The sequence below is a fragment of the Streptopelia decaocto genome (assembly GCF_964273445.1).
Source record: "Streptopelia decaocto genome assembly, chromosome: 23".
NCBI lineage: Eukaryota > Metazoa > Chordata > Aves > Columbiformes > Columbidae > Streptopelia > Streptopelia decaocto.
Window position 1 is genome coordinate 1,496,592 of NC_138678.1, and position 23,883 is coordinate 1,520,474.

Consider the following 23,883-nt stretch of genomic DNA (forward strand, 5'->3'; position numbering starts at 1 on the left):
CAGAGTTCACACCTGAAGGGAAGTTTATTCAGGAAACCTTCTTGGCTGATGGAAAACACAGGAATTTAATACCATTTCCTACACACAGAAGAAGGTGCTGAGAACCAGCAATAACACAAGCTGCTAAGAAATAACAAAAGCTCAAATTCAAAGGTAGCCCAACCACTTTTTATGATCAGAAAACACCTCAAATTCGCAACATTAACAGCCTACAAAGCCATCAGATATTGTCAGGGAATTCAAACTATTAACATTCCCCTTTGCTGTTCTGGAATACAGGCTGATTGTGGCACCGGCACTTACCAGGATTAAGTCTGTTTAAAACCCTTTAGAACATTTGCAGTTCACCGTGAGGTTTACACAACAGCAACAAAAGCAATACTTGTCAGATTACTCAAGTATTTAAAGTTCTATACTTTTTTTTCAATTCTGTCTTTCACAACACAGAAGCGAAATGGAAAGAAATAAAAATTTTCTTTGCCTATTTATAACACACATCAAACAGTAGGCTTTTTCTTTTTTAAACAGCCACCTTTCACAGGCCACTATAATGAATACTAGATTTCTAATGATGTGGTTTCACTCCCAGTAATTCAGCTATCAATTAGAACTACTTGATTTGTAAACCTTTTAACTACTGCATTAGAGAGGACAAGTGTAGCGTCAACGTCATTTTTCTTCTCAGGAGCGCACATTAACACAAAACTGAATAAAGCGAAGGGTTACAGGTGCTCTCATGTTTTAAGAACATCATAGTTGAAGGAATGCAAAATAATTGGGCTGAAGAGGTGAATTAATCTTGAAAAAGTTAACTGCATATAAACATAAGTACGCTCAGACACATAGGTTTTCAAAACTGTTAAAAAGTCGGAATAACATAGGTTCATTCCAACTAACGCAAGAAAACGTTGAAAATAAATGCACCTCAAGTATGTTACTGTTCATTAGTCTCTGCAGAAAATACAGCACAGCTGTAATAAAAACTCAATAATTAAAAAAAAAAAAAACCTATCTAAAAACCTAGCGTAGTTTCTTTTTATTTCGAATGTGCTTAATAAGCTTCGTGTCGCAATTTACAAGTTTCTTTCAAAAAAAAAAAAGGGAGTTTTATTTGCTTCGAATGTGGACACCAAAGCGCATTTCCCTGCACAACCCGCTTCACCTCCCGCCGGCCTTTCCTTCCACATCTCCTCACGTTCCCGGGCCGGCAGCACGGGGACGTCCCTTCCGCCGCCGGGAGCAGCGGCCCGGCCGCCCCGAGGCCCCGCGCAGGCACGGGCGCTCACAGGCCGCACCGGCCGCGGGGCCGGGCCGGGCGAGCGCAGCCCTCGGGGACGGCAAGGGAGCCGCGGACACGCGTGTCACAGAGCGCGGCCCCTCCGGCGAGCCCTGGCCTGGAGCAGAAAACCCCGTCCCGGCCGCTCCGCTCCCGCTCCCTCTCCCCCGCCGGCGCCGCGGCCTGGCGGGCGGCCCGGCCCGCACCGGCCTCCTTCCCGCCGCCATTTTCTTCGCGGCGTCTCCTCACAGGAGCCTGCGCAGGGCGGGGGCGGGGAGAGGTGGGGGGGGGCGCGGCGCCAGCGGCTTCCTCCGCGGCGGAGAGGCCTGAAGCGGCCCGGCTCGGCCGCGCGTTCCCCGCCGGGGCTGTCCCGCTGCCTCCTCCGCCCGCCCGGCCCGCCGGGGTCGGCACTTACGCGGAAGAACCCCGCGTCCATCTTGGCTCCTCCGCCTCCTCCTGGTCGCGGCGCGCTGCCGTCCCGGCGTGCACCGCGCGCCCGCAAGCCCCCTCGCACGCTCGCCTCGCTGGGGGAGGGAAGGGGGCGGAGCCGGACGCTCCGCAAAGCCTTTCCCGGCGCTCGCTGATTGGTGGAGGCGCCCGCGGAGGGTTCGTGAGCGCGCGGGAGCCGGCCAATCAGAAAGCGCGGCGTTCCGCCGGGGTGAGGGGGTGGTGGCGGTGAATCCTCCTCTCGCGAGACGTTGACGTTCAGCGCAGAAGCCGGATGCGCGCGGGGCGCGGGTCAGGTGACCCCAGCGGCGCGTGCGCGGCTGTTAACGGCCGTGACCGGTCCCTCAGTGGCGGCAGCGGCACCTGCGCTCCCTTCGGCCCCCTCAGTCCTCTCAGTGCCCTGCGCGGGCACGGCGGCTCCTCCACGGAACCCCAGAATGTCAGGGGTTGAAGGGCCCTGGAAAGCTCATCCAGTGCAATCCCCCCATGGAGCAGGAACACCCAGATGAGGTTACACAGGAAGGTGTCCAGGCGGGTTGGAATGTCTGCACAGAAGGAGACTCCACAACCCCCTGGGCAGCCTGGGCCAGGCTCTGCCACCCTCACCCCCAACAAGTTCCTTCCCAGGTCCCTTTTCTCCAACAGGTCGTTCCCCAACTTATACTGAAACGTGCAGTTCATTGGGGTTAATACAAATTTATCCAAAGTAACAGCACTGGGGTTTTATCCAAAAGAAGCTCGTATATCCTTTAAAAAGGAAACACTAGGTTCCTTTAAACAAAGTTATACTTAAAGCACAACAGCTGCTTCCTGCTTTATCAGCAATTATTGGTATCTGTCACATGTGAGAGACACGTGGGTTTACAGATGTTGTTTTGGGAAATAAATTCATCATGGGACTTGAGAAAAGACCCAAAGAACATTATTGGATTTTAACCGCTTAGACTCACAATGATCGTACCCTTCATTTTGCACAGTGTTCAACTCGGCTACTGAATGTTCCGGGAAGGGAAGGGAAGGGAAGGGAAGGGAAGGGAAGGGAAGGGAAGGGAAGGGAAGGGAAGGGAAGGGAAGGGAAGGGAAGGGAAGGGAAGGGAAGGGAAGGGAAGGGAAGGGAAGGGAAGGGAAGGGAAGGGGGTGCAGGTAGACTCTGAAAATTAGTAAAGTTGGCAACTAAACTTGGAATTACTTTATGGTTTTATCTGTTGAGAAATAGGAGCTGCAAGCTGGGAGGAGGACACTAGGTGGGGCTGCGTGCTCCCTCCTGGAATAACCTGGTGACGGTTTCCCAAGGGGTGAAAGCGGCTGGACAGTTTTGGAAACCAGGACTTGCTCAGCAGTGAAAATTCCAACATCTCACTCCTGTGCCGGCATCACTGAAGTGCCAGTGAGAACGAAGAATCCAACCTATTGAAGCCATAAATTCTGGAAGCCTTTTAGGAGCAAGAAAAACAATATTCTTGCAAGACCCACTGCGGATAACTATTGAGTATGGCCTTAAAAAACACTTCAGTGGTATTTTTCATTATATGACCAAATGTTCTTGTTGTCACTGCTGAATACAGCCCCGGTGGTGTTTTGTGAAGAAACTTTCACCAAAGAACAGAGTAAGGAACTGGAAAGGTGGCTCGTATCACATTGATGAGCAAGGAGGCGCTCAGAGGCTCCGTGTCGCCGAGGGTTCAAGTTTGTGTTAATGTACAACTTTGAATTAATTTGTAGAGCTTCATGGGTAATCTCTAATGAGTTTGTGTTAATCAGTTTATACATTACACTTATATTGCCTGTTCTCTCCAAAGTCTGGGATTTCTTTAACAAACCAATTTGCAATATCAGCTTTCGCTTGTGTGTTTTTTTAACCAGCAGGTTCACCTGATGGCAAATCTGCACGCATAGGGGAACTTTCTTCCAAAAACAGGAGGTTTGAAAGTGGAAGCCGGGAGCGAGGACAGGGCAGGTCAGATCAGATCAGCTGCTATTGCTGGACACGGACAGCGCAGGATTGTTCCTGGAAAACTGTTAAACCCGCAGCAAATGACACAAGCGTTACAGTGGTAATGCAGTGGAAATACCGTGATTTTTGTTTCTCAATAAGGTGATTTTGCTCGGTCAGCACAAGCTCTGGATTTTGCTGACAGGAGGCAGAATGGATCGTGGGGCCTCCCAGGCTGTGCCAACATACGGCAGATTTTACTGGTAAAACAGCACGCTTTGAATTTTTCAGATTGAGCAATTCCAGCGTGGCCAAGGCTGAAATTCTCCTGCCAGTAACAGTAATTCTACTGATCTAGAATTGCTTACAGAAGTATTGCTTGTTCTGCTTCAGTGAAGAAAAGTCAACCTCATTATTCTGAAATTCTGTAAACATAATTTGCTAGAAGTAGATTTGGCTGGGTATGTTAAAAATAACAGTAAGATGGAGCTTATCTTTTCTAACCATCTTGATTTTGATACAGTGGGACATGTCCAGGAAACATTCTCAGCTGTCCAGAGATAGGAACAGGAAATTGGCACCTGCAGGCCCTTCTGAATGATGATACCAATCATTCCTGCCACAAAAACTAACTTCGAGAACTAGGACAAGTAAAATATTTACAAGATTTAGAAACTTCACAAACAGCTGTCTTAATATTTAGTTTGGAATTCAAACTGTGCTCTGGTTTCATACAAAAAAAAATATTGCAAAGTAATCAGATTTCATTTCTGCACAAAAATACCAGGCAGGAGAAATATTCGAGAGATGCATTCACATCTTGGAAAACAAATATCAACTTATCGTCCCAGCCTCTCAGTATTTTATGATGAGAACTGGTCAGCTTTGCTTTGGCAGCGGTGATTTAAGGTTGTGACTGCTGGTGACAGGTCACCATATTGGCAAGAACAGCAAGTGAACCGCTATGGGACAAGAGGCTTTAAAGCTGCAGGCTCTCTGGGATAATTCAGTTAGACACGAGTAACTTCTCTCTCTCTAGGTCCCCAAGAGGAGTTGAAATCCCTACTAAGAGGTTTACTAAGCTCTACAAACAGGCTGGAGCCCTCTAACGGCCACAGCAACCTGGAGCAAACCCATAGTAGCAACTGCGTGCAAGACACACAAAATAAATCCAGATTATAACAATACCCAATCGCATCATGGCCATTCAAGCGGGTGATTCCCTAAAATTTAAGATGCTTGTGTCAAAGAGTGTAGCTGTATCTCAGAGCCTCACCTAGTTTATTTAAAACAGCGTTTAACTCCTCGATTTCTTGCTAATTCCATCTGTTCCATCAGCCAGTGTTTCGGGGCTGCTTTGATCCGCACGCTCGAGACAATCGGCCACTGACCATCTGACAATGCTGCTGTGTGTTGGCGCGCGGTGGGCTGTGAATATCCTCGGGAATGTCTTTGTTGCATTACTGTACACCCACACTTGCAAAACAACATCATTTCTGGTTACTTTCTAGAATAAAAAAACCCCTAAAATAGTTCAAGGCCAGTCTGTATTAGAGAACAAAGCATTTCAGTAGCTTTGCCTGCTTTATGCTGCCTTCCCATGCTTACTCTTGACAGGAGAGTGAAAACCCTTAGACACTGAGTTCATTTGGAAACAGACAGGTTACCCAATTTATAGAAATATTGTAAAAATACTTGGAAATAAAAAGCAACTTTCATCTAAAACCATACATGTGTGCCATTAGAAACACAAAAGATGAGTAAAGATAAATACGATGTTGATACTTCCTGCACTATCCATCATGTATAAAATTACACACCTGTTTCACATAAATGGTGACAAACCCGGGTTCACCCTGAGTTGTAGCTTGCGTGTCCAAATTTTTCTTCCCGTGTATCATCCGTCATTGCTGTACAGGAAAAGCTCCAACTCTCTGAGTAAGCAAAAGCTCCACGAAATAGGAGTGTGCACCCTTTCTTCCAACAAACGGGCTTGGCTGACTCGGTCTCTCCGTACCCAGAGCTCCGTAAGACGCTCACAGCATTTCTGATGATTCCTGTGCCTCCACCAGCTGATTTCAACCATATGAAAAGTATCCAGACCTTTTACTTTTCATCCCAAAGAGGATAAATCACAATCTATAGACAAAACACCAGCTTGTTGCTGTTCCAAACGCAGCGTCGCTTTGCTGAGGAGTCCCGGGTCCGTGTGAATAAGAATTTCATCTCTTTTCTTTCCCAGGGAGGACCAGTGTTCCCAGTTACCTGCTCTGCATGTGGATGTCGACCGGGATGAAAGTCACTACGGGGTGCTGAGACGTGCTGGTGCTGTTCTGCCCTAACGCGGGTGGCATCGCTGGTTTGGTGGCTTTGGGTTCCAGCTCCCGCTTCACTCTCATGCGTCTGTAAGAGTAAAAACGAACACTTTGTTGTGGTGTCTCCCATGGTAAGTACTGGGAAGGTTCCTGCAGGAGCAGGTTACACCAAACAGCTACTGAAAAGTCAATACAAGCCAGGATTTCGTCCCAAAGATACTAAAATGGCCAATAAGTGCTTATAGAGCATCAAAGTCTAACCCAATGCCCCAAAAAGGGAAATCCAGCTCCTCTCTGGCACCCTCGGATCTTTCCTATGTCAACAGGAACCCCCAAAAAGAGCTTCCCTCGAGCATCCTCCAACAATAACCTCTTTCTGCTTCCTATCAATTCAATCACAACCCTGACGGTGAGATTCAGGACACTTCAATCAAGCACATTATAGTTTGGTTTCTCCCAGAAATTCTCAGCAGCAACTACTGAAATGTTCTGGTAGATGAGAGCACACGTAACGGTGATTTCAGTTTATCTTGCCTTAGTGAAGTCCAGAACTTGGCCACATACCTGTTATACGTTTTCAATATGAGCAGAACCACTGTAAATATAATAATCACTCCTACTACGATGGCAGCAACTATTGCTCCAGAACCTAATAGGGAAGCAGAAAGGGACAAAAGTCTTATTTACAAAGTTGGCATTGTGCTGTTTGAAGTTTGCTAAGTTCAAGGTCCATTAAAAAAGAGCCACCGCCCTACTACTTTTCTTACTTTGATAGAGACTTTGTTCTTGAGATTTTGCGGTCACATTTACTGAGAACTGAGTGTTACTGATCGGCGGCGCGGCTGTCGTCATCTTGATTCACCTATGGAAGAAAGAAAATAATAATTTTATAAAATATTAACCAAAATTTGACAGTGATAATTAGGCAAGTACCCATTGAAGACTGAGAGCCTATGAAGTGCAGGCTCACTGAACTGGAGTTCTTATCCCACAACAGAAAATAAAACAGGGCAATGTGACTATGACAGAAAGTTGACGTGAGTTCAAATGGGCACCTCACTCATCCCAGTGTCATCCCAGGCCTGGAACAGGACAAGCCTGCAAGGGAACAGCTGAAAATACACCTGCTCTTGCATTCTGGTAGGGTAAAATTGTAGCTCTAGAAAGAGCAGCCTGTGTGTTTACTGATTTTATAAGTGTTCTCCAAATGTTTTCTAAATGTGACTTGCAACCTTAGCCATTAAAAGCCTCCTTCAGCCTGAGGAGGGTGTGAAAACCACTTCAAACCGACCTCTGAAACCATTTCAGCTCCCAGCTTCACAGAGCTAATACCCTCAAACTATCCATCGAAAATTAGATTATTCTTTACCACTTGATACTGGAATTGAGTTTCCCGAATATGAAAGGAGCCTCCCTTCCCTTCCCTTCCCTTCCCTTCCCTTCCCTTCCCTTCCCTTCCCTTCCCTTCCCTTCCCTTCCCTTCCCTTCCCTTCCCTTCCCTTCCCTTCCCTTCCCTTCCCTTCCCCCTTGTTGACGTTTTCTTAAAGGCTTCTGCCAAGGAGCATCCATCAAATAAAACACCTGTAGTGGCAGGGTCAAGTTTTGGGAGACAAGGAGGACACAGCTCTGATGGCTTTCAACAGGTTTTGGGGTTGTTTCTGTGTTGTTTAGGGGTTGTTTCTGTATTGTTTTGGGGTTGTTTCGGTGTCATTTTGGGGTGGGGAGGCCAGTAGCTGAGTCAACACCTGATGTGAAGTTGGGAGGCTCCACAAATGGATGGGTGAGGAATGAGAAACATCAGTAACATCAGGAAGGGAAACCAGAGTCTGCTGGGGTGTGAGGGGTCAGAACTGCAAGGTCGATTCATCAAATACTTCAGTCCTCTTAAGTTAAAAAGGTTGGGGGGGGTTCTTTAAAAAAAACAACAAAAATAACTCAGTCTTGAGTCTGTAACTGGGTCACTCTCCTCAGACTGAATGATTCCTTTGTTTAGCCAAGGCCAAGTTAATTCAGCAACGTGATCGTCCACTGTAGTCGTCGATCTTTCCACGCTGAAAGAAACACTTTGCGTTTGGAGTTTGCCCAGGATTATCACACAGCACAGCCCAGGAGAACCCGCGAGAGGCTTCCCCCCCATCCCTCCCAAACCGCGGCGCTGCGGGCAGGGCCGCTGAGACCGAAAAGGCTGCGGAAAGCTGAGCAAGTATTTTGGCTACGGACATAATTCAGAAAAAGCCACATCCAACTTCCACCTTGTTGCTCCCGACCAGAAGAGCACAAATCCCACACTCACACAAGTGTTTTTCTCCTCCTCTGGCTACTCAAATAAAAATCCCAAATACAGTAGGCCAAATATCTCACTAATAAGCCATGTAATATTCATACTTACTAACCTCCATCTGGTTCAAACCACCCTGGTAATGGTGAGCTATTTCTGCATGAGTCACCTATAACCAAAGAATTTTTATGGTTGTCAGTGAAACCGCCTGTTTACAGGAAGGATTATTTTATCCGGCAGGGTGTAGCGATCTCAGATGCAATTTGAAAAATGCATGTTTTTTTTTTTTTCCTGTATTATGTAGCAGGTAAAGAGGTGCGAGGTGTGTGTCTGAGGTGCGGATGCTGCAGGTGAAGCGGAGCAGTCTCGGCTCCATTCCTGCCCTCTGAATCACACCGTCACTCCTGCCCAAACTCAAGGACCCAGCAAAGCCCATTGACACCCATGGGAACCAACCAGGTATTACAGGCTGGACCCTCCTCTGTTTAGAAAGAAAAACACATTGGAAACTCAAGAGCGCTCCGGAAAAGCTGTATAACAAGGGAGAAGAAATGGACTTTGACACAGCAATTGCGGGACATTCTTTCTTCATGACACAGGGCGAGCACTTCCCTCTCTGCACACACACCTGCCGGGCTTTGAGAGCCACTAATCCACCCGTGGCTCTCGAGACTGGGGGTGGAAGCACACGCCAATGGTTATTTTTGCGTCCTTATATTAGGGAGCTGGAAATGTTGCTATAAAGTCAAGCTTTGGGCACGTTTCCATGTAAAACACCTTTGCAGATACAACCTAAAAGTTGGTTTTGGCAAGTGGCAGCAATGCCCCCGTTTGTACAACCTTCCTGCCTCCCCCTGCCCCCATTTCGAGCTGAATGGCCTCATTTCCAGTGGTTTGGGGATCAGAATTCAGCTGTCGAGCGGCTCCTGCAGCACCTGGCAATGACAGGAGAGGGTGACGGCGAACAGAGGGGTTTGTTTGAGCTTTTTCAGGTGCTGGTTAAGGAAGACACACAAATTCAGCGCTTTGCCACCCAGAAAAAGGTGGGGTTTGCATCGAGCTGTGTTGCAGCCTTTAGATGAGACACCAAGTCAGCTATTGTTCCTCCAGCAGTAATATATACTAATTTTGACTCAGAAGCTCAATTAGAGAATTAATTCATCCTTTCAACGGCACTGCTGCACAGATAGTCTTTTCATCTTACACTGTGGCCAAACACAGGTTGAAAAACTGGTGAGTTTTCCCTCCTTATCCAGGTCTAAAGAAAAGCATCATGAGCCACCAGAAGCAGGAACATCACCGGGGGGTTGAGACAAACTGTCATTTCAGAAAGTAATAACAACACAATGTGCTTCAGTGAGACCTGAACGTGCCCGAATTTACCTTGTGAGGCTCTAAAAGGGAGGAAGGGGGTGGAAAAAACCCCGAGTTCAAACTGGTTCGCAGGAGCTGAGGCATAAACGTGGCCTTGGGCAAACAGCCGCGCTCTGTATGGAGCCTGTGTATCCCAACGTGTCCTGATGTCAGACCAGCACCTTTATATAAGCATTTGTCTCAGGTTCTGGCATGAGCTCTCCAGGTTTAGCTGTTGTTAAAACACATATTAAAAGCCTTTCGTTTCCTTGCCAAGACAAAGTTACACAGAACTGCAGGCAACTCTGCAAGAAAAACCAACCCAAACAAACCAGTAATTCTACCTGCGTGGTTTATACCCTGAGAGGGGCTAAAAATCCTCAGCTCACACAGATGCCAAGAGCTGAGAAGCGAAGGCAGGTCCCCAGGAAGGAACGCTGGCGTTTGGAAATACGAACCAGATTTTGGCGTTGACTTGCACTGGTCAAAGTCTAAACCGGAGTATGACCTGCAGATTTCTCATTTTCTGCCGTAAAACACTAGGCTGCACACATCACAGTATCACAGTATGTTTGGGATTGGAAGGGCCCTGGAAAGCTCATCCAGTGCAATCCCCCCATGGAGCAGGAACACCCAGATGAGGTTACACAGGAAGGTGTCCAGGCGGGTTGGAATGTCTGCAGAGAAGGAGACTCCACAACCCCCCTGGGCAGCCTGGGCCAGGCTCTGCCACCCTCACCATGAAGAAGTTTCTTCTCATCTTTAAGTGGAACCTCCTGTGTTCCAGTTTGATCCCATTACCCCTTGTCCTGTCATTGTTTGCCACCGAGAAGAGCCTGGCTCCATCCTCGTGGCACTCACCTTTTACATATTTATAAACATTAATAAGGTCCCCCCTCAGTCTCCTCTTCTCCAAACTGAAGAGACCCAGCTCACATTTCTGCTCTAATGCACTAACTCATGGGAACGACAGAAACCCAGCGAATTGCCTTCACATCATAAAAACAGCCTCGATCCTCCCGGGCAGGACAGTCCCTGCAGACACGCCAAACAAGCCTGAGGTACTTTCCCACTGGTTACGGGCCAGATCTACGGCATGGTCAGATTAGAAGAGCTATTCAGACACTTGTGACATGTATGTCAGAACAGGAATTGAACTGAACATGGAAAACCCCCACCCAAGCCGCTACCACACCGGTGATGTCCCAGCAGCCCAAAACTTGCGCTGCTCAAGCGTCGCCCCCAGCCCGGTTACAGAGCTGTTCGTGGTGCCTGTCGGGTTGCGCTCAGGTGCCTGTTGTTGAATTCTTTTCACTGACAAATATCATATATGTCACCTAAAGCTTCCCCTTGCCTTATCCAGGATTTCCCATGCTGGACCCAAGCACACTTCACTACTTTCTTAAGTTTGCAGGCAGACCTGTGGAAGTTGGGATGCATAAAACCCTTTCCATCCAGAAACGCTAAACAAACCTGAAATTTTAAACTAATACATCATCCAAAATAAAACGGTCTGTTTAATGCGCTGAGATTATATAGTAAGGCTTTATAAATACATTGATAATAAATCATTCGGTCCAACGGTTGGAGGAGACTGAGTTATTTCATTGTTTAGATCCGCAGTGATACATTTAAGAGGAAATGGAACAACATTTTAAAACAAAACTGCTATTTAAATGCAATGCACAGATATATCAGATGTCAAGAGATCCAGGAGCGATTTTGCAGCTTGTTCTTGAAAGGAACGTTAGAGGTTTTACTTTGTCATCGCCACAGCAACGGCAGAAGAAAATTCACTTGTGCTCAAGCACTTGAAAAGCAGCGACTGTTGCAGAAGGTGCAACGTATCGCAGGAGCCCCAAACCCCCATGGACTCCTTAAACCTGACACGGTCCGGAGCCTTTGATTGCAATCCTGTGGCTCTGCCCACTGATAAGGTCTCATGTACTGCTGGGAGCACTCAGGAGGGGGCACAAGAGGGGAGGGTGTGTAATTAACAGTTAAATATTACCCAGAAAAAAATGATTCAGAAAGAAGAAAAATCCCTGCGGGCACCTCTGTGAACCTCAAGGCAGGAGCGACTCGTGGGGGAGGGCGAATGAGAGTCAAGGGGACAGATTCTAGAAGCCATCGACGTGAGCGCTCAGATGGAAAGCAAGAACGCAAACCTGGGCTGAACCCTCGGTGTCCCTGCGTGTGTCACTGGCGTCGTGTCACGCGTCCTTCAAATCACGCCACCCCACAATTGGTCTCTGCTGTTCAAGGAAGTCCCAGCAAACCGCTCGTTGGTGACAAATTCAGCGGATCTGGACAAATAAACCACAGAAGAGCAGCTCGCCCTTGAGGTCGGGCTGTTCTCGCAGGGGAACGTCCGCCTCCTTTGTGTGTGTAGCGCTCTAGGAAACGCCCCGGTGCTGCAGGACCCGCTGCGGCCGTTCGGCAGCACCTGCTCTGGGCAGACACCAGCACCCCACGGGTGTTTGGCACCGGTGGATTCACCCCCTGAGCGCAGCAGCTGCCGGTCCGAGCCCACCGATACTCGCTCCATCACTCCCGGGCTTCTCCGCCTCCTTTGTGCCCGATTCACTGTTTTATTGCCATCAGTAAGAAGAAGAATTTAGTGTAACTAATAAAAGTCATGCTTTCAGTAGCAGTAGGAAGACAGGAGCAAGGCTGGACTGGAAACCTTCATGAATTACTGGCAAGCAGGTGTCCTGCCCCGGGGACAGGGGGTTGAGGACTCTTGTGGCACCATGTGCTCCCCAGCGCTGCATCTGCTGCAATTCCAGCTGCTCAGCTACCAGCAAAACCCAACGCTCAATACTGTTGTAAGAACCTCTCCAAGTTTCACATCCTTAAGTTTTTTTTCTGTGTTAAAAAGCACAGAGAGAATTCTGTATGCGACACAGAAACGCCAGCTCCTTCACTTCACAACCAGCGGGACAAAGGAAGGCGGTCACAAGATTCCTTCAAGTACTGCACATGCCGGCTTGTTGGATCGATAAGGCACGTTCCCCTCTTCCAAGAACACCGTGTAGACAAACACGATACTTGGCGCTTACACCTGATCCTCCATCAGAACCGCTCCAAGCTCCTGGCGAGCCCCCCATGTCTGACCCAGCACCCCCAGCCCACCCACACAGCCCGACAATAACTCACCCATCACCGCGCTGCCTTTGCCTTCTGCTTAATCGCTAAATCAAACCCTCGTGCCCAAACACTCCATCAGCACAATATATCGCATCAGGGAAAGCTGTTTACAAAATGCTATGCTTTCTTTTCCTGGGGTATAAAGGACATTAACTACCATGAGAAACGAGAAAGTGCAGTTCAAATCTATAAGCAACTTCAGCTTATTCCTAAATAATGGAAGCAGTATCGTTTTGTTCTGTGCTGGAGACGCTCGGTGAACTGTATCACCAAGCTTTCTAGTTCTTGTTGGGTTAAATATCAGTCTGCCAGCCCTTCCTAACATGCTGCTCAGTAGATATAAAATGAAAAAGAAATAAAGAAAACCAAACCCAAACCACCAACACAACCTTATTTATGTCGCTGGGGTTGAATAAGTCAGGATAAGAGATTCAGCCCATCCACAGTGATGAAAAGATGGTACTACCGAGAGAACAACCTTCCAAGCAGACGCGCAAACTCCTCTGCGGGGAGGAAGCAGACCAGTTCCAGTCCTTGGAGGTTTCTAATTAATGAAAGAACTGCTAAAGCGGCCGATCAGCAGAAAATCGGCCGATGACGTCTGCTCTGTATTTCTTTTTGGTTTAGAGCTACCGATAAAGAACGCAGCTGCACGCAGAAACATTTAGTGTAATACACACAATCACACCCAAACCCGGAGTAACCCCCCTCGGCGCCCATTTCCAGCCATTTCGCCGGCAGCACAAAGTAACCTGCAGCAGCAAAGTCCCGTTTCCACCGATTCCCAGCGCAGATCCGTCCATCCCGCCCTCCGCCAGCTCACCCGAGGCCGCTCCGCTCCGGGGCTCCGGGGCTCCGGGGCTCCGGGACCGGCCCGCGGTGCCGCCGCCGCCCCGCGCTCCCCCGGCCGGGGCCGCCTCAGCCCCCGGGACCGCGGGCGGTGCCGCTGCCGGTACCGGGGGCCCAGCCCGGCCCCGCCGCTGCAGGTGGCTCCCCCGGGGCCGCCCAGCCCGGCCCGGCCCCCGGCGCCGCCTCCCCGAGCCGAGGGGGCAGAGCCCCGGCTGGAAGGCGCGGGCACCGGCGGGGCTGGAGGGGACAGGTGCTCACGGTGCACGGGTTCCTACACCGAACCGCCAGTTTAACCCCCCAGCACAAAAACACAGAGGTTTTCTCACCGGAATTGAAGAGGTTCAAGATGCAATTATATATCTTTTCTTCTGTACCAACGTTAGTTGCTTCCAGCTAAACCCAATCACACTAAACCCCCGTGCAGATACCACAGCTCCTTAAAACCACAGATTGAAATCTCAGTTAAGGATTACTCACCGTTCATGTTTTCAAAGGGAATAAAATCAGTTTCAATGGTTTCTTTACAATTTGCCTCATCCTGTATAAACAAGAAGGGACATGAGGCTCATTCTGGGAAGAGGAGCGGAATTCCAGCTGCAGATGGGCTGGATCTCTCTCCAGAGTAGCAGGGGCTGCTTTCAACAGCGCACGCTTGGAATTTGGAAGAGGTACAAATAGTTACCTGTAAGTTAATAATTTAAAATAATAGTCCTGGCTCAAATAGTACAAAAAGGGAGACCCCAGCCACTGTGACTGTCAGGCAGCCTGCGCTGATGTGGAAACAGGAAAAAGTGCTGTGGATTCACCAAATTCGCTTCTTGTTGTCTTGAATGGGTGTGAAAAGCAGCACAGCGAGGAACGCGTCAAGCTTTTCTCCAGACCCCGTCCTTCCCTCCACCGTGAAACCAGAGCAGATCCAGACACCAGATCTAGACGAGGTAAGACGCGGTGCAAACACCTTCCTGCCGATCTCTGTGATCAACCTTCCCGAGCATTTATGAGCTGGTACAAATACGAGGACGTGCCCTCGCAAAGCTGCCAGACCCGAGGCTGGATTTACCCAGGATCACAGCTCTTGCCCAGACTTGCTCCTCAGGGAGCTGTTGGGCACCTTGATAAAGCGGAGATTAAATTCAAGGTGAGGTCTGGAAAGGGGCTGAAGTTTCAAACACACCCACGTGCGTTCGGAGTCCGCTATTTCCAGGGCAGCTGTCTCTCCATTCCTCCAAGAAGGCTTTGTGGCCTTTGTTGCCACTACCAAGAGGAAGGTGAGGCCATCTGGAGCAACCTGGGCAAATCCCGAAGCTGGAAGTGGATTGTGAATTGTGGAAATGCAGCTTCATGGCTTTAGTTCTTCACCAGAGCATGGGTACAGCCAGCAGTGGAGATTTTACCTTTGCATCGCCTGGACATCGCTGAAATACAAGCAGCTCATTTACGTTATCGCATCCTATTGCTTCAGAGGGCGATAATCAGATCTCTCTATGAAAACCGGGACTAAAAAGTGACACGGCAATTTCCATACGAGCAGCCAAATCTGCTCTGAGTTGATAAACTGGGGCTCAAGGCTGCGAAGCCGCGGAGGACAGGTCTACCCGGGGCCAGCCCGGCTGAGGCATCAGCCCCCCAGCTCAGTTCACAGGGCATGTGATAAACACGAGGGGGGTGGCAGGTGATAGATTATTTAAAAAACCAACCCCAAATGTCTCTATCTGTGCTAACGAGCAACTGCCAAAAGAGAAAACAAGTTCCCCGCAGGTGCGGAGGGCTCGGCCCGGCCTCGCCGCTCCCTCCCCGACCCTCCGGGAGGCGGCGGCCGGCGCTCGGCGATGCTCAGCGAGCGGGCAGCGAGCCGGGCCGCTCGGCTCGGGAAGGGGCTCCCGGCGAAGGGCCGGCGGAGCAACAGATGGCCGGCGGTGGAGGGGAAGCGGGGGTGCTCACCGTGTCCCCCAGAGGAAGATGAGGCTGTCTGCAGCAACCTGGGCAAATCCCGAAGCTGGAAGATGCTGCACATCCAGGAATTGCTTCCTAACCAGATTCCGGAGCCTGGATGTCAGCAGATACTGCCTGCAAGACCAGCTACTGCTGTGTAACGAGCTGCTGTTGTACAATTTTGTTAATCAGTGCATGCATGCTTTATATCAACTCTATTTCTTTCCTGTGGGGCTTTGGAGACTTCTTTCAAAACAAGTTATTTCTCTTTATTACAACAACAGTTTTACAGAGGTCTATTCTGCAGCCAAAACCAGACATTGTCTCCCACAGCTAATCGGCGGTTAAACTCGTTTTCAAAACTCATGTGAAATCCAAAGGGAACTCTGCTGTGAGAAGCACCGAAAAGCACCATTAAAACCTCCCAGTCCCTCCTTCGGTCCAGAAGTTGAAACCCCCAACTTCTTCAGCACTATTTTTCCAGAATTTGCTGATGAAAACCCATAAATTACCTCCCCTGTTCACTCAACTGCACAAGGGTTACAATCCTGTTAGAAAACTTATGTATCAAACTTGAGCTAATATGAAATATAGTTAAAAAACCACATGTGAATGGCACTGCGTTGGTTTTATTGTAAGTGTCTTTACACCATGAAAGATGTCGGGATGCAAGTTGTTATACATCATACACAAAACACGCTGACAACACCGCTCGCTTGATTCGCCTTAGAAAACTGTTTCTGAAGGTTTTCCACTTATTCCTACTTACAGCAACTTCTACAATGGGCTGGAAATGAAACCGTTAACAAAATACAAACAGCACACAAAATCCAAAGCAGACTGCTGGATTTTTTAAAGCCTGATGGACAGTACAAGTTCGGTTTTGTTTCTTTAATAACATGGATCAGTGAGACAGAGAAGTCGGACTTTGAGTGAGTTTAATACCTGAAGAGATACATAAATATCATACCTGTGGAGGCAAGATGGAAAATACCCATTTTCCTTTTGTTTTAATATATATTATTCCTGCCACCGAACAAGGACCTGCCTGCAGGATCCCACTTTGCAGCTTGAAGCTGTTGGCAGGAAGGGATCACGAGCTGACACGATACGGAGATGAAACGACCGTGCTAAGCTAATTCACCACCGTTACTTTTTCTCTCCACCGTCAATCAAGTGAAAACACCTTGGAAAATCCAATAAACACATCACGTAGAACTGAAACACACTAAAATGAATTTGAAAACGGCCAATTTCTGAACGATTTATATATATATATATATATATATATATGAACATCAGCAGCCTGGCTTGTTCACAAATAATTTTATAGAAAAAAGAAGAATCTGTCTAGACTAAAAAAGGTTGGTTATAAAATAGCATAGAAGCATGTGTCGTTATACCGAGGCATATTTCCCCCCTACTAAAATGCTTCCATCACAAAATCAAAGGTCTGTATTTTAAAGGATGCATCCCGGGCTCCAAAGCAGCTGATGCTTTATTAGGTAGACGGGATGTCCCACAGAAAAATCAGAATGAAAAACAGCAAACAAGGGCTGAAACTGCATAGAAACTAAGCCAGGCAACTGATTGCCTTAAAAAATACAAAATAGACTGGAGAAGTTTAAAAATTAACCCTAGGTGTTTTATCTCCTAACATAATTGAGTCCTAACGTAACAGTCACTGGTTTGTGGTGCAGGCCATCTAGGAATAAACGTTACTGTATCTTCAGAAAGGATGGGAGACCACACATGAAACAGCTGAATCCCTATTTCCCTCTGTATATTGTACTCCTAACGCGGTGTTGGTGCGAACCCACCGTGTACCATCGCGACAGCAGCAGCACAAGTGCTGGGGACAGACTCAGCGCCCGTCTCCTCCATGGTCTGTGGTTCCTCCTCCCCTATTCTTCTCTGTGTCGTCAGCAAAACTACTTGAATTTCATTCCTTACCTGTATTTGTGCCTCATGTCAAATAAAAATCACATTCTTGAAAAGAAAGATTAATCATCACCTCAGGAGATTAGTAGCTGGGAAGGAATTTTAGCCTATAGAGTACGTTTCACTTGCATTTAACACTATATTAACTGGAAGTTGCTGTACCAGTACAGATCAGCTTTCTTGAATCCAATTGCGGCAGTAAGGTGTTATTTCAGCACTTGGTACATCACACTGTACAGTAGAAAGAAAAGGGTAACACCTTAAACAAAACCAAACCAAACCCACAACCAGATCTCCTATTTTTCACTATTTCAAGTCAGGTGGATTTGCTACACTTGGGGGACTAGTCCCTAAAATTAAAGTGCTTGTCAGAGCATTGGCATCCAAAAGTCTTGAACATGAGAGACAACTACAAGTAAAATCTGTTGTCGCTATACATAACATATAGCAGCAGTACAGACATCAACACGTGTACTCATTAAGTGTCTGATTTTTGATACTACCTTGAGCATCACATGATTTAACAGTGCATCGTACCCCCGACCTCCAGTGTACAATCAAACGCTTTAGGTTCATTCAGGATCGTTGCAGGAGGTTCTGGACGCCTCGTCTGCATGATCTTCTGTTTGGGATTTTTAATTTCATCCTCCTCTTCTGTCTCACTCTCACAGACATGGACAACGACACTAGGAGTTGATTCTGTTCCTGCGTGGAGCTCGTACTTCTCCCCTGAAGAGAAGCAAACAAAACTCATGCTAAGAACATCCCCAAGGAGAAGTGTCAGGCCACCTTATCTCACAACTCCTTACTATCTGCAGTAACACAACCAAATACTCATTTATTCCTATCTCATCTTTAATTTGCTCAACTTCCACGTTTCGCCAGACCCGTTAAATGTTTTACAATATTCCCTGTTGTCTGTTACACTGTACTTTGATTACAATCAATCTTTCTATTCAAGTAAGAATCAGCACATAAAAGAGACTCAATTTCTTCTCACAGAAAGAAAGAGAAGTGGATAAATTCCCTTGGTAACTATTTTTGAAGTTAAGTAACACAACAAAAGCAGGTAAATATTCCTACCCGGTCCCAACTTGGAGACGGCACAAAGCAAGTCGTAGTTTATCAGGGGAGTTGCGTCTTCGCTCTGTTTCCATCCGACCGGTGGAGAAGCAGGAGGTGAGATCAGGAACTGTTTAACGGGCTGCGGAGGCAGCAGGTAGGACTTGTCACCTATTTCGCTGGACACCTGAACACAAAAAGCCAGGAGATACTGAACAAGATGACAAATATTAATCCTCTCTGATATTTATCACAAATTAAACTCGCAGGCAAAAGTGGGACAAAGAAGAACCAGGGACGCGTGCACAGCATCTTAGTGTTCCACAGTACCTGTGCAAAGTACAGCTTGAGCTTTTTCCCACTGAAGTCCGTTTCATGCAGTTCTATCCGCGCTCTGGCTGCTGCCTCTGGATTGCTGAAGTTTATCCTCACTCTTCTGAAGCTTTTGAACAACTGGAATGTAACTTGATTATCGTAGACTGTGAAAAGTGCTTCAAATCTTTCCTAGAGATGAAGTACAAAGATTCTCCAAACACGAAATGAATGTTTTCACTCAATGAAAACGCATTTTCCTTTCACTTTCCCAAATCCAGATTATTTCCTTAATCGCTTCCTAAACCTGCACATTCCAAACTTCTCTCGGTTACTTGCAAACCTCCATTCTGTATAGTTCACAGAATCCCAGAGTGTCAGGGGTTGAAGGGCCCTGGAAAGCTCATCCAGTGCAATCCCCCATGGAGCAGGAACACCCAGATGAGGTTACACAGGAAGGTGTCCAGGCGGGTTGGAATGTCTGCACAGAAGGAGACTCCACAACCCCCCTGGGCAGCCTGGGCCAGGCTCTGCCACCCTCACCCCAAACAAGTTTCTTCTCATATTTAAGTGAAACCTTCTGTGTTCCAGTTTGAACCCATTGCCCCTTGTCCTATCACTGGTTGTCACCAGAAGAGCCTGGCTCCATGCTCCTGACACTCCCCCTTTCCATATTGATCCCCATGAATGAGTCCCCCCTCAGTCTCCTCTTGTCCAGCTCCAGAGCCCCAGCTCCCTCAGCCTTTCCTCACACGGGAGATGCTCCACTCCCTCCAGCATCTTGGTGGCTGCGCTGGACTCTCTCCAGCAGTTCCCTGTCCTGCTGGAACTGAGGGGCCACAACTGGACACAAGATTCCAGGTGTGGTCTCCCCAGGGCAGAGCAGAGGGGCAGGAGAACCTCTCTGACCTACTGACCACCCCCTTCTAACCCACCCCAGGTCCCATTGACTTCCTGGCCACAAGGGCCCAGTGCTGGCTCATGGTCACCCTGCTGTCCCCAGGACCCCCAGGTCCCTTTCCCCAATGCTGCTCTCTAATAGGTCATTCCCCAACTTATTGTGCTTTGTATTGCTATTTAAATCTGAATTCCAAGAGCAAATTAATGTGCACAAGCCTCTGAAACTCTTAATACATAAACTGCCACCTAGCGACACTTATCAAAAGAGCAGATGTCAACAAAAACACCGGTACTTGCACGTGACACTCAAGCATCTCCAAAAACACCACACAAATCAATTCATTTTTATATCTGATCTCTGATCTACAAGAAACCTAATTTGCAGATATTTTTTCCCTAGTGTAAATGCACTAGGAAATTTCGTAGTGTAAATTTTCATTCACTGTAAACAGTCAGATTAAAATCAACAAATTAGAGTTCTGTAAGCAACCTCTTTTCTATTTTATTCATTATGTTCTGATAATATTCAGCTATTCAGAGAGATCTGCATCAGCAAATAAGAGGAAAAGCCACACTTTTTCATTAAGAACTCTTTCCAATGACCATAGTTAATTTGTTTGATTCCAACAGACACTGATTTCTTAACAAAAATCCTGTTGAAGCCTTCATTCCCGTAAGAATAATTACAAGATGAAGGGCTTTCCTGTGAAATAGGACTGAAGAAATTCTTGCCCGTATTAGTTTTAAGAAAATATTTTTTTGGGTGCAATTCTCTCCAATCTGTACAATGTCAAGGTCTTTGATAAATCAAAAAACCTCTTCTATCTTACCTTTTCTTCCTGTACCTCAAACACGGCTTCAGGAACACCGCAAGCAAAGAGTGAGGTAGGCAAGTCGCTTAAATCCATCATCTCTTCCAAATCATCTTCATTTTCTCCAAAAATCATCTGTTCTTCCTCCTCTTGGTCGCTGCTGTAAAGGTCTGACTGGCTGTCGCTCCAGGACCTCATGGTATCTCTGAGCATCCTTCACCCAGCACAGCTCTTCTTTACGTTCCAGTTTCTAGGGTCTGCCATTCCGAAAGACAAAACCAGAGCAGTGTCAAGATACCGCATCTTCTTGCTTTGACTGTTCTTTAAGGCAAATAAATTTACAAAAGAAGCATAGAAATCAACACGAAACTTGTTCTCTCGTCCACAAAACAGAAGCACTGTATCCCATTTCTGTAAATGGAATAAAGACACTGCTGTTCCAGCTATGAAAACGAAGATAAAGTCACTCGGTGAAGTAAATGAGATTTCTATTCCCTTCACTCTGTAACGACAGCGATGTGATTATCGGTGCAACAGCCAAACTGCTCTGCCTCAGTTTCCTCTGCTCCAAGTACCTGTCTATAATACAGATAGTTCGATACATATGGAAACACACAGGTGCTAGTTATTTGTGACAACTGGCTATAACTTACAGTCATTAACTGCAATAAACAATTCAAAATTATAAGCAAATTCACTGTGTAGACAACTCACAACACCCCTTAGGAAGCTATTTGATCACTCGTTCCCTCTTAGATTTTAGATTAAATGGCCTTACACAGCAGGACTAAAAGCATGCCGACAACTAAAGCCACTTGGATAAGACCTTTTGCCAAGTCCTTTGTTCTCCTGAGAATTAATATCTGCTTATCGTTTAAATAGCAGAGGATAGGTCCCTCTAAAACACTTAAAACCAAACTCTCCAACTCCATGCAAAGCCTAAGATCTTCTGAAACTGTGGAAATGCAGCTTCATGGCTTTAGTTCTTCACCAGAGCATGGGTACAGCCAGCAGTGGAGATTTTACCTTTGCATCGCCTGGACATCGCTGAAATACAAGCAGCTCATTTACGTTATCGCATCCTATTGCTTCCGAGGGCGATAATCAGATCTCTCTATGAAAACCGGGACTAAAAAGCGACACGGCAATTTCCATACGAGCAGCCAAATCTGCTCTGAGTTGATAAACTGGGGCTCAAGGCTGCAAAGCCGCGGAGGACAGGTCTACCCAGGGCCAGCCCGGCTGAGGCATCAGCCCCCCAGCTCAGTTCACAGGGCATGTGATAAACACGAGGGGGGTGGCAGGTGATAGATTAATTAAAAAAAACAACCCCAAATGTCTCTATCTGTGCTAACGAGCAACTGCCAAAAGAGAAAACAAGTTCCCCGCAGGTGCGGAGGGCTCGGCCAGGCCTCGCCGCTCCCTCCCCGACTCTCCGGGAGGCGGCGGCCGGCGCTCCGCGATGCTCAGCGAGCGGGCAGCGAGCCGGGCCGCTCGGCTCGGGAAGGGGCTCCCGGCGAAGGGCCGGCGGAGCAACAGATGGCCGGCCGTGGAGGGGAAGCGGGGGGCGCTCACCGTGTCCTCGGCGCGGATCCCCTCGGCGGCGATGAGGAGTCGCCGCGCAGGGGGCGGCAGCGGGAGCGCGCGCTCGGCGCCGTGCGGAGCGAGCGGCTGCGGGAGGGGAGCGGCGGGAACGCGCCTGCGCGCGCGCCCCCCGCGCCTCCGCATCGCCTGAGGGAGCTGCGGGAGGGGGGTCGGTGACCCGGATGGAGGGGGGTGACTGCGCATGCGCCAGGGCCGGCTCCGCGCTGAGGGGCAGCGGCGTGTCACCCGCTTGCTGAGGGGGGGTTCCCGTTCCCGCGCTGAGGGGCAGCGGCCGTGTCACCCGCTTGCTGAGGGGGGTTCCCGTTCCCGCGCTGAGGGCCAGTGGTCGTGTCACCCTCCGGCTGTGACGGGCTGAGGGGCAGCCGCTCTGCCACCCCCAAGCTGTGAGGGGTTCCTGTCTCCGCACTGAGGGACAGCAGCCATGTCACCCTCCCGCTCTGAGGAGCTGAGGGGGGTTCCAGTTCCCGCGCTGAGGGGCAGCAGCCGTGTCACCCTCAGGCTGTGAGGGGCTGCGGCTGTGTCACCCCAACACTGTGAGGGGCTGAGGGGCAGCGGCCATGCCACCCCCATGCTGTGAGGGGCTGAGGCGGGTTCTCGTCCCGCAGCTGAGGGCAGCAGCTGTGTCACCCTCCCGTTCCCGCCACCTGCCCCGCCTCACGCAGCCGCCCCTCGGGCTCTGCGGTGGGTCTGGGGTATTCAGCCCCCCATGGCTCTCCACAGCAAAGAACATGAAGCACAGCTGAGGAAACAAAAGGTGTTTTACACGCATCCATCCTTGAGGTGATGGGCCTTGACCACGAGGAAAGGCTTTGCTGGGTTCTCTGAGGTAATGACTGAGCTCAGGGAGATGACAATTGATTCAAAAGCTGCAAATTTCCTCAGGAGCTGCCTCTGGAAAAGCTGTTGGTAGCTGCAGTACTGGCAGAGCCGAGCGTGGAGGACAAAGGCCTCATCCATGTTTTTAATTAATAGTCATGGAATGCCGTGTGAGAACATAGCACCTTGGGGTGTCCTGGTAGGACACTTGGGTGAGCCTAAAGGCTAAAGCCAGGGAACAAGAGATGGGACTGACTCCTGAGCACTGTACCCGTGCTTTGTGTGAGGGTTTCTGCCGCAAAAGGCCCACGGACACTCCTCAACAGCAGCTAAAGTTAATCGGTTTTACTCCGCCATTGGCCTCGGCTGGTGGACACGCAGTTGCCAGATGGGAACAGTGACAATTTGTGTCCCTCGTCTCATGGAATAAATCATGGCTTAATCCAGCAATGCGATGATTTGAGACAGCGGTCAGCTGAACTGTGTGATAAATGAGTGCCAGTGTGCACTGACATCTGAAGGAAGCACAAACCAACATCCGTTTTTTGGTTGTATTTGGTTTTCCACAAAAAGCACACCAAGCTACTAAATAATTTACCTGACACAAATATTGAGTTCAACAGCTTTGTCCTCACTTGGAAAGCCAGAAGACAGGATTTCAACAAATACCAACACTTCTGTGATGTAAAAGCTTTCTCCTAGAGTTTAGGTACAGAAGAAGGGCAGAAAGTAATGCCAAGCTGGTGTTCTTTACCAGGCTTGTAATCTGTCCACAGTGCAGACCTTTCCCTCGTAAGAAAACAGCGTATAGCAGAATTCATCTTTAGAATGGTAAGAGCCATCTTACTTGTCCAGATAAGGGATTCTGCAATTTAAATGCAGTGCAAATTTAGGCAGTAAGT

The 23,883-nt window shown here is 48.3% G+C and overlaps 3 protein-coding genes across 7 annotated transcripts in view; all 3 read right to left on the reverse strand.

The window, feature by feature from the left end:
• The window catches only part of SRRM1 (serine and arginine repetitive matrix 1), an 18,175-nt gene extending 16,360 nt beyond the window's left edge, over positions 1-1,815 (reverse strand). For all 5 annotated transcript variants that reach the window (XM_082071715.1, XM_082071716.1, XM_082071714.1 and 2 more), the window contains exon 1: positions 1,692-1,815. In XM_082071715.1, the coding sequence (XP_081927841.1) occupies positions 1,692-1,712 (21 nt within the window). In that variant the 5' untranslated portion in view covers positions 1,713-1,815. The remainder of the gene's footprint in view (positions 1-1,691) is intronic.
• A 3,583-nt stretch (positions 1,816-5,398) lies between these two features.
• On the reverse strand, positions 5,399-13,646 carry NCMAP (non-compact myelin associated protein). Its single transcript, XM_082071523.1, has 4 exons — positions 13,576-13,646; positions 6,739-6,833; positions 6,536-6,620; positions 5,399-6,059 (listed from the first exon to the last, which is right to left on the reverse strand). The coding sequence occupies exons 2-4, from the start codon at positions 6,821-6,823 to the stop codon at positions 5,918-5,920; spliced, it is 312 nt and encodes a 103-aa protein (XP_081927649.1). The 5' UTR covers positions 6,824-6,833; positions 13,576-13,646; the 3' UTR covers positions 5,399-5,917.
• A 2,496-nt stretch (positions 13,647-16,142) lies between these two features.
• RCAN3 (RCAN family member 3) lies at positions 16,143-22,299 on the reverse strand. The gene is made up of 5 exons (XM_082071543.1): positions 22,136-22,299; positions 20,579-20,817; positions 18,867-19,040; positions 18,558-18,723; positions 16,143-18,203 (listed from the first exon to the last, which is right to left on the reverse strand). The coding sequence occupies exons 2-5, from the start codon at positions 20,771-20,773 to the stop codon at positions 17,995-17,997; spliced, it is 744 nt and encodes a 247-aa protein (XP_081927669.1). The 5' UTR covers positions 20,774-20,817; positions 22,136-22,299; the 3' UTR covers positions 16,143-17,994.
• Between the last annotated feature and the right edge of the window lie 1,584 nt (positions 22,300-23,883).